General features: G+C 61.7%; 1 protein-coding gene and 1 long non-coding RNA gene across 6 annotated transcripts in view; one reads left to right on the top strand and one right to left on the bottom strand.

Moving 5' to 3' along the window:
- Positions 1-2,035: 2,035 nt before the first annotated feature.
- On the bottom strand, positions 2,036-5,339 carry LOC132367498 (uncharacterized). The gene is made up of 3 exons (XR_009503813.1): positions 5,137-5,339; positions 3,537-3,770; positions 2,036-2,310 (listed from the first exon to the last, which is right to left on the bottom strand). It is a non-coding gene; the product is annotated as an uncharacterized LOC132367498 (long non-coding RNA).
- The window catches only part of ADAMTSL2 (ADAMTS like 2), a 34,539-nt gene continuing 20,390 nt past the window's right edge, over positions 4,707-18,855 (top strand). For 2 of the 5 annotated variants that reach the window (XM_059925972.1, XM_059925969.1), the window contains exons 1-7: positions 6,774-7,462; positions 8,292-8,367; positions 9,503-9,605; positions 10,113-10,258; positions 10,392-10,515; positions 13,334-13,414; positions 15,757-15,932. In XM_059925972.1, coding sequence (XP_059781955.1) covers positions 7,077-7,462; positions 8,292-8,367; positions 9,503-9,605; positions 10,113-10,258; positions 10,392-10,515; positions 13,334-13,414; positions 15,757-15,932 — 1,092 coding nt within the window. In that variant the 5' untranslated portion in view covers positions 6,774-7,076. The other 3 variants (XM_059925973.1, XM_059925970.1, XM_059925974.1) reach the window with 3 other exon arrangements.

Here is an 18,855-nt window from a genome sequence, read left to right as displayed (position 1 = left end):
CCTCTGCAACTGGGGTTGTGACAACATTCGTGTTGGCCTCAGCTAATGACTGAAAATGAGCGGCTCCAGCTGCCTCCGGGCCCCTGAACACCAGCCAGGTGAGCCAGGCGAGGGCCCCGCCCCTTCCTAGCTCTGGGGCCTTGGTGTGCCCTCTGTCCGGTGAGCCTCAGTCTCCTCATCCGCAAAATGGGGCAACCCGTCACTGTCTCATAGTGTCACGGAAGGCATAGGGACAGGCCCTGTGGCAGCGGAGGGGCTGTCCCGGCAGGAGGTGAGCCCCTCACAGCCGGGCTCGACCTGCGCGCCTGGGCAGCCTGTGAAATCCAGGAGCTCAAGGACGCAGCTCCCGCCAGCCCCACTGCCCCTTGCCCGGCGGTGGTCTGTCCCTGGAGCTCCAGCGTCAGGCTTATTTCCCAACCCTGACAGGGCCTCCCGGGGCCCCGGGACGAGGCCTTCAGAGGCACCTCCTGCCTGTGCTTGATTCCTTATCACCAACCACCCCCCGCAATTTCTAGGGTCTTCTGGGGCCTTCCCTGATCCCTGATGTCTCCCTCCGAAACCCCCAGACCACCAGTGGACCAACCAGTGGTCACAGCTCCCTGTGGGTCTGGAGTCTGGGGGCTTGCTGGAGCCCCTCGGGGTGGGGGAGCCCTGGCCAGCTTCTGGAGGTAGAGGGTGGGGTGGGGGTGGATGTGTGGCCCACCCAGGTCACACACCTGCTAGAGGTCCCAGAGCTGGGGGTGGCAGCCCGCCTCCCAGGCACTGTCCCGTTGAGCTAAGAGAAGGTGCTGGGGTGTTTGCTCCAGATTTGGGGACAAAGGAGCGTCTTTCTAAACACCCCAAGTCCCCCCACTTGAACCTCAAGACTTGGCCTAATAGAAAATGCCAGTGCTGAGAAAGAGGGAGGGGGAGAACTCTATTTTGTGCTCCGGCCTGCTGACTTCCAGTGGTCTGTGGTGGTGGGTCCTCCCTAACGGCCAGCCCGGGCCCAGAGCATCTGCCCGGGGAGCTCACTGGCTGTTGGGCCTCCCTCTGGAGCCTGGTCCTCTTCCAGTCCTGGCCGACCACCTCCAAACTGGCCACATGGTCCCTCAGTGGTCCACTCCCTGTTGGGTACAAGAACTCTGCTGTCAGAAAGTGCCCAGGGTTGCCCCAGGCGCTGGGTGGGCAGCAGGACATCGGGGGACGGTGTAGAGGTCGTCACCCTCCAGGCCATGCTGGCCGGCCTCTGGGTGCCAGGGTTGAGGACCCACTTCACAGGGGCTCTGGCTCTGGTCCCCGTCTTTCTGAGCTCTGTTTCAGACACTTGGCTGTACAGGACAGGGCCCAGCTCCCGGCGTGACTGTCCAACCACTGGGACCTCCCAAACTGGTCATCCCATGGCCCACTGCACCCCTCCCCCACCCGTCCCTTCCCCTCCCCAAGTGGGCTCCTCCCCTTCCGCCTTGTTTTCCCACGCTTCACCTCGCTTCCCCTCAGAAATGTGCCCAATTTCCTGTTTGCAAGCTCTTCAGACATCCAGAAAGCTCTGGTGGAAAGATAATCTCCTTCTGAAAAAAAGTGTCCACAGCATCTCTAGCCAGGGTCACACAGAGAGTGACAGGGACACCTCACCGTCACCCCAAAGGACTGCCAGGCAAATCCACCCTTCCATGCACTCAGCACCTGGCTAGAGATGCTGGGCCCTGGCAGGTGCTAAGATACAGTGTGAACCAGGAGCAGCCCCCGCTCTGTGGGGTCACAGCCACAGGCCGGGGAAGATCCCGCTCAGTGCGAGAAGCCAGATCAAAGTGCTGGGCCACCTGGTGGGCTTCCTGGAGGAGGTGTCCTCAGAAAATCATCTGGAGGGCCAAGCACGTCCAGATGGGTGTGAAAGAAGGGCTCCAGAGAGGGGACAGCGGGAACCATGATGGGGGCTCCGAGCCATTTCTTTCAGTGACTCTCCAGGGAGCCCTGTGCATCATCAGAGCTGGGAGGCAGCAATTCCAAGGGCCGCTGGGTGACCTGTGGGGCTCAGTGCAAAACGGGGAGCCCCTTGTTCACCAAGCAGGACAAAACTTTCTCATTCCTCCAAGGGCCTCTCCCGAACAATAGGAGTGTTTTTATTTGCTGTTAACGTCGTGCTCCTTTGGGCATGGGGAGCTCGTGGATTGAGTGCCTGGGACCCCACCGGAGACTCCGTCTGATCCTGGCTCCCCAGAGGGCAGAGGGCAGTCCTGAGAGGTGCAGGGGGTAGGAGGTCCCCCAGCAGAAGCTCTGTCTCTCCATCACTCCATCACCCCATCCAGTGTCGCTCCGAGAACACGAATTCTAAGATAACACGATTAAACCTTCAACACGGTGACGGCAGAGCGTCGACCCCAGGCATGGCCTCTTCTGAGCCTGGGCTGCTCTTCCGGTCACCCACTGTGCTGCTGGTTAGAGCCTTCTTAGGTACTCTGGGTTCTGCCATCCAGGCCTGGCTGCGACCCCGTGAGGTGGGTCCCGAGGGCATCTAAGGCCCCGCCAGGAGGCCCAGCCTGACCAGTTCTCCAGAACTGACAGTGGCTCTGCGCTTGGCACTTGACGAGGCCTTCAGAGGCACCTCCTGCCTGTGCTTGATTCTTTATCACCAACCACCCCCCGCAATTTCTAGGGTCTTCAGGGGCCCTGGGGCCTTCCCTGACCCCTGATGTCTCCCTCCGAAACCCCCAGACCACCAGTGGACCAAGCAGTGGTCACAGCTCCCTGTGGGTCTGGAGTCTGTGGGCTTGTTGGAGCCCCTCGGGGTGGGGGAGCCCCGGCCGGCTTCTGGAGGTAGAGGGTGGGGAGGGGGTGGACGTGTGGCCCGCCCAGGCCACACACCTGCTAGAGGTCCCAGAGCTGGGGGTGGCAGCCCGCCTCCCAGGCACTGTCCCTCTGAGCTAAGAGAAGGCGCTGGGGTGTTTGCGTCAGCTGGCTGTAGGGTCCCTCCCAAGGGAAACCGTTAGTCACCCTGGTGCTGGCTGGACGTGGACCCAGCAATGCCGGGAGAGCTCCGGAGTGTGCCCGGGGATGCAGAGCCCTGGCGCTTGGCGGGAGGGGCGGGGGTGGGGGCAGAGGACCCAGAGTGCGAGTGATCAGCAGTGTGTCTGTGAGGGGTCGGTGAGTGTGTGTGCCTGTGTGTGCATTAGCGTGTGCCCGTGTGTGTGCCTGTGAGGTTGTGTGTGTGCGTGCATGCGTGTGTGCACGTGCACCAGTGCCGCGTGACGGGTTCCATCGTGTCTGCGCTTCAGCATGCTGACCCCAGGGGGCAGCGTGGACCTGGGTTTGAGTCTTGGTTCCACCGAACAACTCAGGGGCCCCAGGGGGAAAATGAGATGGATGAGACCTGCCTCCCAGAGGGCCTGGGGAGGATGAACGTGATACAAGAACCTGCCAGATGGAGAGGATGTGCTCAGTAAGGACGCCGGGGTCCCTGATGTGCCGCTCACCAGACGTGTGACCCCAGGCACCACCCAGCAGTCTCGGAGCCTTAGTTCCTCCATCTGTAAAATGGGGAGAGCAAAGATGCTGACCTCCTAGCTCTCAGCACAGAGGAAGAACTCGATGCAGGGCAGCAGGCGTTGTTGGTTTCAGGATCATCTCTGGTTGCTCTCCTCCCCGACCATTCCTGTTGGTGGCAAAATCTTCCCAGGGGTGGAATGATTCTCAGTCGCCCAGGGAGGCAACTGGAGGAGCTCGCCACAGTTCCTTCCGGCAGGGAGGGTGCAGAGAGGGGGAGGGCTTTCCAGGCGCCACTGGGAGCCCATCTGCAGCACAGAGGCAGGGGGATGGATGAAATGGTTCAGGCCCGCCCCACTTCCACCCCCACCGTGTGGAGGTGCGGGGAGGGTGGGCTCCAAGGAGCCTGGTGTGTGGGGCGGGTGCCTGGCGTTGTTTCCGGGGCAACTTGCAATGTCTGGGGTCCCCCCGGGTGCCCGGGGGCCGGAGTGCGTGCCGCTGGCGCCGTGCTCTGCTCCACGCTCTGACTCAGCAGGAACACAGGCTGGAGCCCCACGCCGGCCTGCCAGGGGCTGCCCAGCTGGCCCGCGCCCAGCCAGGCCGCTGTGCCCTGCCAAGCTGGTGCTGAACATCTGCAGAGTTCCGCGCACCTCCCCACCTCCCCCCCACCCGGCTCTGGCCATCCTAGCCGTCTGGTCCGCAGGCCGTGGGCACTTCTGTCCCTTCCCCGGAACCCTCGGCTGAGCCTTGCTGAGTCTCCCTCAGTCCCTCCGCCTGCTCAGGCCTCCGTTTCTCAGGAGAATCTCTCCAAGGCTGGCTGGGTGACCTCAGAGCACGGTGTCCCCTCTCGACCTCAGTCTCTCCGTCCGTAAAACGGAGCTATCGGATTGGATGCCTCATACACCCCAGACTCCATTCTGGGGAGTGGCAGAGACTGGGCCCCCTCTGGAAGCAGAAATCCGTCGGACCAAGCCTGGGGCTCGGCTTTGCCGCCGCCAACCTCCCCTGTGACCCCGGGCCAGTGGGCACTCCGTCTGGACACCCGGACACGCAGTCCCGCGTCCTGGACCCGGGAAGGCGGCCTCCCTGCTCGCGGCCGCGGCAGCAGTCAGCAGGCAGCTGGGCCGGCCTGGCCGGGCTCCAGAGGCGCGGAGCGGGTTAAAGTGTGCGCCAGGCCGGCCGGCGGGCGGCGGGAGGGGGGCAGCCTGGTGGGAAGTGTGAGTTCCTCCCTGTCTGCCTGACAGCTATAAAGGCCGCCGCGCCGCGGAGCTGCCGCTGGGCTGCGCGCCTCCCGGGAACCCCCTCTCGTGGGTGCTCTTTGAAGTGGAGGAGGGAGGCGGCGAGGGGGAGGAGAAGGAAGGGAGAGAGGCCCAGCCCGCAGCCCTCTGCGCCCCGAGGCTCCCCCCGCACCGCGCACCTGGCGCCGCCTGCCCGCAGCAGAGGCTCGGCCCCTTTCTTCCGAGGACAACCTGCTGACCCCCGGCCAGGTAGGCCTCCTCCCCACCGTCTCGCTTCCCGCCGCAGCCCTGCCAGGGCACGAGGTGCAGCCCCAAGTGCATGCGTGCCATCCCCGGGCCCCTCGGGGAGCCGTTATGTAACAGGAGCAGGGCTGGTGGGGAGGGGTCCAGACCCTCCCGAGCGCGGGCGACGGGGGCCCCTCAGCTCCTAGCCTACCGCGCCTGAAGCCCTTGTTTGCACGGCAAGTCTCTCCCGCTGGCCGGTGGCTGTTTTTGGACCCCAGGGAGGGATGGATCCCGCGTGAGCCGGGCCTGGCCTGCAGCCAGCGGTGTCTGGGAGCCTTAATGAAAACCAAGTGTGCAGCCGGCTCAGCACCTGTCTTCAGCCTGCAGGCAGGAGCCGGGGCACAGACTGGCCAATGGGACGCCGAGGGGCCTCTGTGCCTGCAGGAGGCTGGGGGGTGCAGATGGAGGCCTGCGGGGGAGGGGCGGCGGCCGGCTGGAGCGGTGGCAGGCTGGATCTCAAGGGCTCCGGCTCCAGGCTCCGGGGTGTGCTGCTGCCTCGTCTGGGGCAGAGAGAGGGCAGGGACATTCTTGGGGTGTGAGGGTGTCATTGGCGTAACTCCTGAAATTTTGCAGGTGCTTGAGCTGTGAGGAAACGAGGGTTTGAAGGAGGAGAGAAGGGGGCAGATGTGGAGTTGGTTTCAGGGCTGGCAGGCGTGGGGGAGGGGGGACTTTCATGCCTTCTTTCCCTGGAATTAGTCCCTGAGTTTGCTCTGGGGTCTGGGGGCTAGTCGGCCACCTGGCTGTGTTGCTTTGGGTGAGTTGGCTCCCCTCTCTGGTTCCAGGCTCTAGGGGGATGGGCTTGATGGCTTCGGAAACTCCTCCAACCCTCTGGCAAGTGACACTCAGGACCTGAGACAAACCCTGGACAGAGGCCACTATAGGCCCCGCTCCTCCCTCTCAGGGACAGATAGGGGAGGCTGAGGGCCCAGGAGGCTGCAGGCTCCCCTTGATTTGACCCCTGGCAGGGAGGTCCAGGAGTGTTTTGGGCTGAGGGTGCTGACCTCTTGGGAGACAGCCCCGTGGTCCTCGGCCACCCTCACTCCAACACTCCAGAGGCACAAGCTGTGTGTCTTCTCTTGGGAAGGAGGCGGCACAGATGCCTGGGCTCTGCCCGGCGTCGGGTCCCTCAGGGCAGGGGGAAGCTGTGTCCAGGGAGGGAGAGGGCCTGGCAGAGTCTGTGGCATCCATGGACCCCTCCAGCCGCTCCATGTAGCCGATGGGAAGGATCATTCTCCCATGTGGCCAGCAAGTGCCGAACAGATGAAAATCCCAAGGTGCTCTTGCTTGGGTCGGGTCTACCGGCCAAGGTAATGGATCGATCCTCAGCTCCTTCATCCAATGGATGCAGCCTGGGCCTATAGGTGTCCCTGGGTTTCTCTCCAGGCATTCTCCAGGCTGCTCAGTTATTCAGAGGCAAAGCGTGGCCCGTGTCCCCAGATGCCCTCAGATCAGGTGGTGCAGGCTTAGCACGCACACCACCACCCTAGTGTCTCAGGCCCGTGCAGGCATCTCTAATCATTCATCGAGCCCTCCCAACAGGGCCACCAGACCGCCACTAGCAACCAATCCCAGATAACCTCAGGCCTCAGCACTGGGTGGGCTCCGGGAGCTTTTCCCCGAAGCGGACTCCAGCCAGCTGGAAGAGGAGCTGGACCTGGCCTGGCAGTGACTGTGCCCTTGCTTCCTAGGATGGATGGCAGATGGCAGCTTTCGCGCTGGGCCTGGTCCCTGCTGGCTCTGGCACTTGTGGCTGGGGGTGCGTCGTCCACAGGGGCCATGGTGAGTGGGGAGCACAATCTTTCGCCCAGGTGGGCTGACGCTGAGGGCTGGGCGGCAGACGCGGGGCAGGGGTCCGGGGGTCCTGGAGTGCCTTCCCAGATCCCCTCCCGCTCCCAGGAACGTGCCTTACAAGCCAGTCAGACCAGCCCCTGAGTGCGGGGCTCCGGCCACTCCAGAGTCCTTGCCGATTCGGCAGGACAGGGGCTGAGCGCTCACTTTCTGAGAGAAGCCCCAGAGTGTGGCATGTAGACGAGCGGGTTTGGGTCCTGCAGAACCCAGGCCGGGCCCCAGGCTGCTCGGGGGAAAGAAAGGATGGTTAGGTTCAGCCTCAGGATCCTGCCAAGCTCCCAGGATGTTCCAGATCCCCAGATCGGGCAGGACCTGAGGCCCACAGCTCCCTGGGAGGTCCCCCCGAGACCGCCCTGGAGACCTGAGCCCAGGCTTCGAGCAACCCACCCAGGGGGCTATGTCCTCCTGTCCAGGGCACGGGGACGGCAGGCCCGTCCGGCCAGGTGCTCCAGCCTCCTTCTAACTGTCGTGGGGCCTCTCACCCAGGACAACAGCCCAACATCCAACAGCCTGGAGGCGGGCACCGATGCCACCGCCTACTGGTGGGGAGAGTGGACCAAGTGGACGGCGTGTTCCCGCAGCTGCGGGGCTGGGGTGACGTCCCAGGAGCGGCACTGCCTGCAGCAGAGGTGCGGGGCTTGAGCGCGTGGCCCTGAGGGGCTGGCGTGAAAGTGGGGCCGCCTGCACGGGAAAGGGAGGCCTGGGAGGTGGGCAGAGGCTGAGGGGTGGGGGTGGGGGGTCTCGGGCTGGGAGGGGTCTTCAGTATGAGGCTGCACAGGCCAAGTGAGCAAGTCAGTCTTTTCACTGGCCTCCGTTGGGGACGTGGCTTCTGTTGGGTCCCAGGCAACAGAGTCCTGGGGTTCATCCTGCTCCATTTCTAGGGCTCTTTCAATGAGGGGTCAGGCCCACCCTGGGCTTCTCTTCTGAAGACCTGAGTTGAATAAACATGGGGAAAGCATGAGGTGCAGTGGTTACTGTTGGCCAGACCTGGGTTCAAATCTTGCCTCGGCCACTTCCTAGCTGTGTGACCTTGGTCAAGTCACTTAACCTCTCTGAGCATCAGTTTCCTCGTCTGTGGCGTGGAGATTATGCTCGAGCCCACCTGGCATTTCTGAGAATACAAGAGGCAGTGTGTGTGTGTGCACTGCAGCACAGGGCCCACACGTGGTAAATGTTATTATTTTATTACTAACTCCGTGTCCTAAGACCCTCTGCTGTGCGCTGGGGATAGAGAGGTGAATTGGATCTCACCCCTCCCCCTAAGAAGGGGCTAAGAAACTCCCTCAAACTACCTGAATACCTGCGACATGAGAGGGCTCTGGCAGAGCAGCGGGGCTTGAGTGGGGAGGAAGGAGGCCTCGGTCAGAGCAGGTTGGGGGCAGGGCGGTGGCGAAGCAGCCCAGACGCTGCCCAGGAGCAGAAGCAGGGTCAGGGCTGCAGCCCATGTCCTCCCGCCAGGAGGACGTCTGTCATGGGCGCTGGGAACCGGACCTGCACGGGCACGTCCAAGAGGTACCAGCTCTGCAGAGTGCAGGTGAGGCTCCGCCAGCCGGGACCCCCTCCCCCCTCCCCCCTCCCCCTTCTCTGGCAGGTCTCAGGGCAGCTTCCTGGTGGCCCCGGGCCCTCTGGACACTCTGTCCTGGGCCTGGGTGGTGAGGGCCCCCAGGCTCAGAACCCCCCTTCCTGCATCAGATCAAATCTGTGGTGCCCACTGCGGGCTGCGGGCACATGAGGGGAAAAGGACCCGCTTCTGCTGGCGGAGCTCCAACACGACCTCAAGGTTTGGGGTCTACGGGCGCACGCAGCCCCTGCGCTCAGGGTGAACCCTGCTCCCGGTTCTCCCCGGGGGACTGAAGTCACCGGCTGCCGCCCCTGTGCGCCCGCCTCTGCTCTCTGCGCCCTCAGCACCCAAACCTTCTCTGTCAGTCGCGTGCTGCACCGAGGTGGCCGGGTCTGGGCAGGAGGTGCCGACTCTGGCTCAGCCTCCGGTCACCTCTCGACGGGGCCAAAGCCAGTCTGAACCGGACCCCCGGGACGGGGGGCGGGGCAGAGAGATGATGCTGTGTGTCCCCACGTCCCTGCGTCCACGTGTCTGTGTGTCTGTTTGGGCACGTGTGGGGAGCTAGGGGCTGGAGGGAGGCGAGCGGCCATGGCCTCTGTGCTGGCCTCGCCGGTCAGCTGCCCTCCTGACGTGAGCCCGGGGGGGAGCCCTGGCCCAGTTCGGCTCCTGGCCGCGGCGTGAGCAGCTGGGCCCCGCACAGGCCCCTCCCCTCTGCCCCATGGGCTCCTCTTCTGCGAAGTCAAGCCCACGCAGTCAATGCCCGTGTCCCAGGCACTGTGGCTACGGCTGCGGACACGCAGATGGGCCCCTGCCCGAGGATGCGGGGCGAGTGGGGACCCCGCGCGAGCACAGCCGAGGCCGGTGTCCCTGCCGCTCCGTGTGCAGCCGGGGAGAAGGCCAGGGTGGTGGGGCTGAAAGGATCCAGCCCAGAGCACAGGGAGGGCCAGCACACGTGGGTGCTGGAGGCCTGGTCCTCCCTCCCTCCGTCCGGAGAGCCCGAGAGACTGAGAGCGAGGCGGAGAGCCACTTCCTGCTCCGCCTGGACAAACATGCTTTTGTCGGGCCGAGTCCCTCCCAGAGCCTCCCGCCCTGTCTTCCCGCTTCCCAGGAGTGTCCGCCGGACGGGAGGAGCTTCCGCGAGGAGCAGTGCATCTCCTTCAACTCCCGTGTGTACAACGGGCGGACGCACCAGTGGAAGCCGCTCTATCCCGGTACTGTGGCCCTGGGCCACCCAGCAGGGAATTCTCTGGCAGGATCTGTACCTGACGGCCACCTCCTGGGGACTGTGGGAGGGAATGTCCTCGTCCAGTGGGTAGGCAGGTGGGGAAACAGGCCCAGAGGGAGGGGTCTTGTCGAAGGTCATAAGTAGTTCAGGCGGCGGTGTGAATGACTTGGGCTCTCCCGCTCACCGGGTAAGTGCAGGGTCCCCAGGACCACCGGCAGCCCAGGGCCATCAAGTCGGCTCAGACCTCCTGCAGAGGGGACACTGCCCCCCCCACTCACAGGGAGGCAGAGGCTGGACTTCCGGAGCCTGGGCTGGGCCAGATCACCTGCATCTTGGTCCGTTTCTGCCACTGAGACCCCGGGCAAGTTCTTTCCATTCTCCAGGCCTCTGTTTCCCCATCTGTGCCTTGAAAGAAGTGCTGTCTCGGTGAGGGGGAGGGGAAGTCCCTCACTCTGGCCCCCCAGCTGCCCTGAGACCCTGTCTCCCCCATCAGATGACTACGTACACATCTCCAGCAAGCCGTGCGACCTGCACTGCACCACCGCGGACGGCCAGCGGCAGCTCATGGTCCCCGCCCGCGACGGCACGTCCTGCAAGCTTGCCGACCTGCGAGGGGTCTGCGTGTCTGGAAAATGTGAGGTTGTTCAACATTGTAGCAGAAGTACCACCGGTCTCCTTGCGCCGGCCGCCCGCCTGTCCGCCCAGGCAGTGGCGGCCCCGGGGCCCGGGCCTCAGCGCCCTCCCAGCAGCCTCTCCACCTCCCTTCCTGCAGCCCATCGGCTGTGACGGTGTGCTCTTCTCCACCCACACGCTGGACAAGTGTGGCGTCTGCCAGGGGGACGGAAGCAGCTGCACCCACGTGACAGGCAACTACCGCAAGGGGAACGCCCACCTGGGTAAGAGCCCCTGCTGCTCTGGGTCCACGGCCCGTGGGATCCCGCCGCCAGCTGCTAAGTGACTGTGCAGGGTCCTTCCCCTCCTGGGCCCCCGGATCCTCCACCTAGGCCCAGCAGGACTGGCCAGTGGCTCTGTAAGGCCCCCATGGGCTATAGGAAGAGGAGCAGCTCTGGGTTGAGCACCTGCTGGATACCAGGTGCCGCAGTGCTCACGGGGCTTGGGGACCCCATTTGACCTAAGCGCAGCCTCCAGGGAGACGTTAATACCATTCTTAAAAGGGGGAAACTGAGGCACGCGTTCCGTCCTCACCGCTGATATGAGATTGATGTCTGGGCACACAGATTCTGGGGCCTAAGCTCTCAAACCCGAGTTTCAAGGGCTGAAGGGGTGCCCAGGCTCCCGCCAGCTGCGGGCCGACCGCAGCACAGAGCCAGCCCCTTTCTTCCCCAGGCAGCGGCTTGTCAGTTTTCACGGCTGTGCCCATTTGGCTTCATGTTTGCATGCAGCTCTGGTCCAGACCTCCTGAGGGTTGGGGGAGGGACGGGCAGGGGGGTCTGTGCATGCGATAGGACTTTGCACTTTTGGAAGGATGTTGCTTATAATACTCAGTCTTGAACTGAATACATTCCTGGGTCTCAGTTAACGCTTGTGGGATTAAACTGGGTTATCACAGCCTCCAGACTGGGAAAGGTAGGGCAGCTTGAAACCCATTTAACAGATGGGGAAACTGAGGCCCAGGGCGGGACTTGCCGGCTCGAGGTCCCCCAGTGAGGCCAGGCGCGTCTGGACTTGAACCAACCCCTTGAGAGCCCCCAAGGACCTGGCTGTCGGGACCCCCACGTGTCCTGGAGGTGGAGGGGACGGACAATTTCGGAGTTAGAGTTAGGGCTTGGACGAGGGACCCAGGGATGGACATGCCGACTGAGGAGAGGCAGGGTAAGGAAAGGAGGGGAGTCTTTAGCGGAAGCCCAGCCGGACAGGGGTCTGAATACGGCATGGCGAGCACAGCGGGCAGAGGCCGCTTTCTTCAGAGGCCTCGCTATGGGAGGGGCACGGGCAAAGACATCGCGCCTTTCCTCCCTTCCTTTCACAAAGCTGCTTCTGGGACCTTCCGCCAGATCCTGGGGCGTGGAGCTGGCAGAGGCAGGGTTCAGAGGGTGCGTCTCTTTCTGAGCGCCTCCTGGGTGCCAGGCGCTGCAGTAAGGTTCATGCCCGCATGGAGCTCTCAGCTTGGGGACCCGGAGCTGACCCTTAACCAAGCCCACCTATAACTCTACCAAGTGCTTTCTGTGCACGGAGCCAAGTGCAGCACGGTTAACTCGCTCCCAGCTCTCGACTCCGGGCAGAGACTACCCCTGTTGTCATTTTACAGATGTGGAAACAGAGAGGTCAAGAAACTAGGTTAAAGTCACATAGCCAGAAGAGGCAGAGGTGGGTGTGAACCCAGACAGCCTGCTCCCGGGTCTGTGGTCCTAAGCACTGACCCACAAGCTCCCCTGGTAGATGTGTGGTAGCTATGGTGAAGAATCTCGGAGCTGGTTGCCAATGTAAAAATTAACACACATAAACCTTCATTTAAGTAAATGATATTTAAGCAAAGTCATCATTTCCTAATCGTTTTACCTCTATAACTATTGTGTCTGTTAGCTGGAAATACTAGGGCAGCAGGTAAACGACTGTGTCCCTTTTCCCGACTCTGCGCAGCGACGCAAGCTGGCAGCTTGACATCGGCCACAGTGGGTGGAAGCGCTTGTACTCCGGAAATCGGCAGATACTGCAGGTCACAGCTGCTCCTGCCCTCCTGCCAAGAGAGCCAGTGGTTAAGCATTTAGGTGCACCCCGCTGGCCGGAAGGACCAGCTCAGGGTCTTCAGGGGGCCGTAAAGGGGGGCGGCCGGCAGGAGTGGCTCACCCGGCAGGCGGGCCCATGTGCTGCCCCTATGGGTGACTTGAGCATCGGCCCCAGCAAACCTGATTCGAGAACCCCCTCGCCATCTTCTCCCGGAAGGCTTTTCATTCTGAGGGCTTTAAAAAAATCTCGCCTCCTTCTCCCAGCAAACCCTCTACCACCTGCTGGCAGCACGGTCCCTTCGTCAGACCTCCGCCCCCCAAGACCCTTGGTCCCTTTGCTGGGGGCTCTGGGAGGGTCTCCGTGGCTGCCGCCCCACCTGACTGGGGCCTTCGATGACAGGCCCTGAGCTGGGGCCTCGTACTTTCTCATTTACACCTTTGAATGTAGCAAGCCTTTAAAATCAACGTGATGGTATGACAATGTGGGTTTCTAAAATAACACCAGTGACGACGCCCTCAGGGCCAGGCTCTGTGCTACCCAGAATCTCCTCCGTCATCTGGAGTGGGGGCCGTCATCCCTGTACAGGCGAGAAAACTGAGGCCCAAGTGCTCCAGCAGCCTGCTCAGGGTCACCTTGGTGATAGTGGCAGAGCAGGACCCAAGTATGTTGACTCCAGCAGATGTACGGTCCCCGTGGCCTGTGGTGTGCCTCGGGAGGAACAGGGCAGGTACCAGGGAGCGTCGCCCACAGCCTTGGTAGGAAAGTGTCTCGGAACCGGGGAATGCTGGGGCCGTGCTGGAGCGGCGGGTCAGCTCTCCCGTGGCAGGGCGTGTTCCGGCAGCTCTTGGACTTGCCTCTCGGGCCCCAGGTGCCCAGCTCTGGAAGCGGGGAGGGGCTGCCCTTAGACACTGCCCCTCACACACCGGGAGTGCAGGACGGTGGTGACTGCAATCCAGAGTCGCCTTTCCAATCGAGAGGCGGTGGCCACAGCCGACCTGCTGCTCACCGTCGTTCCGTCTCCCCCAGGCTACTCTCTGGTGACCCACATCCCGGCCGGCGCCCGAGACATCCAGATCGTGGAGCGGAAGAAGTCTGCGGACGTCCTAGGTGTGTATGTGGGGCCTGGGTGGCTTCACAGGGGCTTATGGCTTTGCATGGGGTGAAATGTGTGGGTTATGTGTGGACAGGGGACACTTGACCTTGGGTCCCTTCTTGCAGGAGAGGGATGGCCCCAGAAGCCAGAGCTTGACCCGGGTGCATGTGTGTAGCATGTGGCGGGGTGGGGGGGTCTTAGGGAAGCTGACCTCACCCCCATGTGTGCAGAGGTCTTGCACTCAGAGTTGCTTAATAATGGAGGGGGTCATGACTCAGGTAGTGAGTTCCCTGTCCCTGGAGGGCCAGGCACAGGCAAAAGCTGGAGGTGCTGGCGGGGGCCTCTCTGCTCCCCCCGCTGCCCCCCCCCCCAGGTCCGAGGAGTGAGACTCTGGGGCTGAGAAGGTTGAGGCAGAGCGAGAAGGAGTAGGAGGCCAGTCTGAGGCCAAGGGTGACGAGAAGCAGGGGTGGGGTTCAAACTCCCATCTGGGGCCCTCGAGTTGATGTTTTGGCCACTGGGCTGTCTCTGGTGGGAAGCTGGATTCAGTAGGGGTCCTTGACTTGAGGATTCTGGCGTCATTTGCACGGTGGCTGAGGCGGTGAGGCCCCATGTTGGTGACAATTTCTGGAAGGGCTCCCTGTGTAGTGGGAAGTTGGTGGGGCAAGGCGCCTTGTCTGCACCCCGGAGGGAGCCCCTTCTGGCCGAGGAGGGCAGGTACTGACATCTGTGAGCCGATCTGCACAGGGCAGGTGGGGGACCCGGGCAGGGCTCACCTCCCTCCTTCTCAGGGCAACTTCTCGGGGGCCAGGGCTGGTGGGGCGTGACCACCCTTCTAAGGGGACGCTGGTGTGGACGGTGGGTCTTTGCTAAAGGTCCTCAAGGTTGAACCCAGCACGGGCTCTCAGCCCTTCAGGCCCCGGGGCCCCAGTGCCTGGGGCCCTGAGCTCCAGCCCCCAGCCGGCGGGTCTGCACGCTCCAGGCCCCAGCTCCTGCGGCCCGAGCACGGGGGCCAGGCCTCTGCCAGGCCGGTTGCTCTGTGGCCCGCTGGGAGGATGGTGAGGCCAGGAAACACCGTGTTCCCAGAGCTGGCTGCAAAGCCATCGTTCTTGAAACAGACGCGTGGAAATACCAAGGGCGGCCTCAGAGCACTGGGAAAGCCGCAGGAAGGAAGGTCATTACTGTCAGGAAACAGGTTTTGGACGCGGGCCGGGGATTTAACCCTGTGCACAAACCCAGCCCCTACGTGTCCCCCTCGCCCAGCTCCGGCTCTTATCCCCGTTATTTTTCGATGTTGCCACACGGAGGGTGTTTTTCCAGCAGACGCGTCCTGCTTGCTGCATCTGCCTGATAATAAATTAACCGCCCGTCTCCTCTGCTCGGAGTTGCATCAGGAGCTTTGGAAGCTGAACTCTTCCCCACCTTCGGGCCAGTTCCTGGAACGGGCTCGAAAGAAACCCTCTGGAAGACACACTGTCCCCGAGGTGGAGCCCCGCCCCCCGGCCCCGGGGCCCCCAGGGAGGGGGACAGATGTCCCAGCCCATTGCGGGGGGCTGCATGTGCGTTCCCGCTGTCTGGGCGTCATCTCGCTCCAGTTCTGGGAGTGGATGTCTCTCTGAAGCCCTTGGTTCCACGTGTCCACCGGCACCCTGCCTCAGAGAGGGGCTGACTGGGAGCCATACCGGGGAGAATGGGCCGATCCGGCAAGTGGTCAGCCGGGTCCCCCGGTCTGGGCAGCAGAATGTCACGCTCCCAGCGAGAGCACGGAACTGGTCAGCTTGGGGTGGTCAGGTAGGGCCCGCTGGGGCCGCTGGGACAGGGCTTCAGGGTCGCTCAGTGTGGGCCCTGGCGGGGCACTGCGGTCCCCTCCCATGTCGGGGGAGGGGAAGCTGGGGGTGCCAACTCACCCCGGCTCACATGGGGAAGTCTGCAGCAGAGCCAGGCAGGGTGGCCCGGCCCCAACCTGGCGGACACCTGCTGTCCAGCGTGTGTCTCGACCTGGCCGCTTGGTGCCTACGTTCTTCATCACCTCTCAGCCCCAGCCCCTTCGGAGGCGGCCGGAACGGCAGGACCACGTGGGCCCTGGGCCAGCCATCTTCAGTGGTCCAGACAAGCCCTTGTTTATTGTAGGCTGATAGGAAGGAGGACCCACGTCTCCCTGGCCAGGGCCACATGCCGTGCGCAAACAGAGCGTCCCACTCCCACGACGTGGAGTCTCCTGTCTTTGGGTGTTTGGGGAGGGTCACGGGGATCCACAGGCCGGCCAGAGGCCCCGAGCGCGAGGTCCTGCCCCTCCCTGCCCCTCCATCCCCGCTCTGGCCGCTCCGGCTCAGGTGACCAGGCAGCTGTGCCCTTTCAGCTCTTGCAGATGAAGCCGGCTACTACTTCTTCAATGGCAACTTCAAGGTGGACAGCCCCAAGAACTTCAACATCGCCGGCACCGTGGTCAAGTACCGGCGGCCCATGGACGTGTACGAGACGGGGATCGAGTACATCGTGGCGCAGGGGCCCACCAACCAGGGCCTGAACGTCATGGTGCGTGGGCCGCGGCTCCGGGGCTTCCCCAGAAGCCGGCAGCAGGCGGGGGCCTCCGGGCCAGCAACTCCGCGCAGCTCGGGGTGGGCCTCATTCCTTCAGTCCCTCGTTCACTCACTGAGTCACTCCCTCATCCCAGCCCTCACTCAGATTTTCATTTTTTCACTAGTCTCCCATTTTCTCATTAATTCATTTACCTGTTCACTTGCTCACCCAAGCACCGGCTCGCTCACCCTCTCACTTGTGTGAACCTCCTCTCCTTCTCCTCCCTCCCCTCCCTCTTCTCTCCCCTCCCTCCCTCCCTCCTTCCTTCCTTCCTTCCTTCCCTCTGTTAGCACCCCTGGAGGACGTGCACAGCAGGAGGTTCTGTGCAGGGCATCAGGAACTGTGTGGGGAGATGAGAACAGAAGGCTGGATGGGGTACAGGGATGCAAGACCCACTCCACACTCCACAGTTGGGGGTTCAAGCCCCCCATGGACTTCCCTACCCTCGGCCCCATGGACACTGTGGCATTCCCGCCAGGTCCTCGATGCTGAGGGACCATGGCAGTGCTTGTCATGGCCGTCCCCCTGACGCTGCACCCAGGATGCTCATGGCTTCTGGGGGGGAGTGCATGGGGCATGAGTAGAGGGCAAGAGAGTTTGGCTTGTTATGGCCAGCGTGCCGGGACTTTTCCCGTGGCTACTGTCTAGAAATGAATGGCATTGCCGCTTGGTGCCCCAGATCTGAAAATGCAGAGGAATTATCACTGAAGTCAGGTGATGTCAAGAGGCTCTTGGAGGCCTGCCGGCTTTCATGGAGGCTGAGGGATACGGTGGGGACAGAGCCCACCCACCTGACCAATGCCAGAGGCTGGCCCATGGCAGGTGGCAAAGACGTTCTATCTCTCACCCGGTTGTTTCATGCCCCTCCCAGGGTGGGCGCCCCATAGTGTGCATTAACAGGTGATCCAGAGACCTTCACATGTTATGTCTCCTCCATTGATCCAACCACGCGTGTCTTCTCCAGACCTCCTCATCCCCGATCTTAAAGTCTTTTCCATCCAGGCTCCTGACCAAGCGGCCAAGCCAAGTGCACTGCCCACGAGCCAGTATTTATTCTTACTTAGGGCCACTCTGCCTGCCAAACAAATTGGGTGACCACCTTACATGTACTGCCTGAAGCCCTCTGGGAGGATTTTCCTTCACAGCAACTTTTCAGGGCTACCCTGAATCAGACCCCATTTTCAGCTCGCAGCCCCAGACCAAGCTGACCCAGCTCAGAGTCAAGTTTTGCCATTTTGCTCCTCTCCGTCTTCATCCTAAGGGTGCACGGTGCAGCCGTAGCTGTGAGCTAAGAGTCTTGGATGCTGGGAGATTGGGTCACCTGCTGATGAGCTTTCTGTCCCTCTAGCCCTGGATTGCTGCTGGGCCCTCCTGACCCCGTAACTTAACGGAGTTGAGAGGCCTCACGTTATAATGTTCGGCTCTGGCTGTGTGGGTCACTTGATGTCCTGTGGTCAAAGGGTCATCTCTAGTAGGGCCTGATAGCACACCAGGAGCTTTTCTCAAACAACGTCTATTTATTTTAGGTGACATGGCCTTCCTCTAGAATACTAGGGGTCTACGTTATCATTTTCTTAACAAAGTTTGCCAGAAACTCCACAGTCCATCTTTCCCCACCACAGACACCTTTATTACTGCAGGGGCTGCTTGCACCACAGCCTGGACCTCCTGCAGAGCCCTTTCCCCTCAGGACCCCACTCAAGGCAAATCCAGTATATGGATCGGACCAACATTCCCTGATGTGGAATATGTTGTGTCCAAAATTCTTCATGATTGGGGGGATGAGATATTATAAGTTTCCCTTTATTTTCAAGGAGATGTCTTGTTCTGCCCTAGACTACTGGACCCTGAGATTTTCACTGATGTGGGGCCAGTCTTCACAGGGGTTAATCTCCTATCCTCTGGAATACGTATGTTTTACCAAGGCCTCCAGTGCCCCTTCCTGCTCAACAGGTCTGATAAACATGATGTCGTCAATGTAGAGGACCAATGTCGTGTTCTGTAGGATGGTCCAGACCCGTTTGTACTGTGTTATGACGGGAAGCGGGAGAGTCACCATAGCCCTGGGTCAGAACTGTAAATGTGTGAAACAGAGCTGCTTCTGCTTCTCCTTCCTGATGGGGGTAGAAAAGAATTTGCCAGATGGATGGCCACATATGGTCAACTTGAGGGCATGTTAATCTGCTCTAGAAAAGATGCCACATCAGTCCCAAAGCTGCAACTGGGGCTACTGCTCGGTTGAGCTTGCAGGAATTCACTGCCACCCTCCTGGATCTGTCTTGCTTTTGCAGGGGCCAAACTGTGGAATTAAATGGGGGCTATGATGGGATCAGCACCCCTGCATCCTTTAGGTCTTTGAGCGGCACTAATCTCTGTGTTTTCCCCCCAGGATGCAATATGGTTTCTGATTTACTCCCCGCCCAGGTCAAGGAGCCAACAGGAGAGCTCTGCTGACTCCCAGTTATGCGTTTGGGGGCTGGGTGAGCCTTGGATCCAGCGGATAGACTGTCAGCCAGACCTGGGCCTTGTTTGGGCCATTACTTGTCACCCACGTGCTCTCACCGTAACGGGGACAGTTATGATGCTTTGGGTCCCTGGTTAACAGTGACAACATGAACCCTGGTCCCACAATGTCTACCCGTTTCTCCACTGAGCAGCTCACCAAGTAAACAGCTGTGGGCTCTTTGGCGGAAGAACTGGGGGAGTCATGACCATATCAATTAGTTGGGGATCCTTCTTCCCGGGGATCTGGCTGTTCCATCCTTCAGCAGATTCTGGGTCTAAAAAGTGGTCCAGGAAACCGGGCAGGGACAGTTACTTTTACGTGGCAGCTGCCCTCTGCTTCGTGATCATCCACCCTCGATTTCTTCTGATCATA

Source organism: Balaenoptera ricei, chromosome 6, assembly GCF_028023285.1.
Source record: "Balaenoptera ricei isolate mBalRic1 chromosome 6, mBalRic1.hap2, whole genome shotgun sequence".
Taxonomy (NCBI): Eukaryota; Metazoa; Chordata; class Mammalia; order Artiodactyla; family Balaenopteridae; genus Balaenoptera; species Balaenoptera ricei.
Note: the sequence above shows the minus strand (reverse complement) of the source record. Positions and strands in the feature narration are given on the sequence as shown.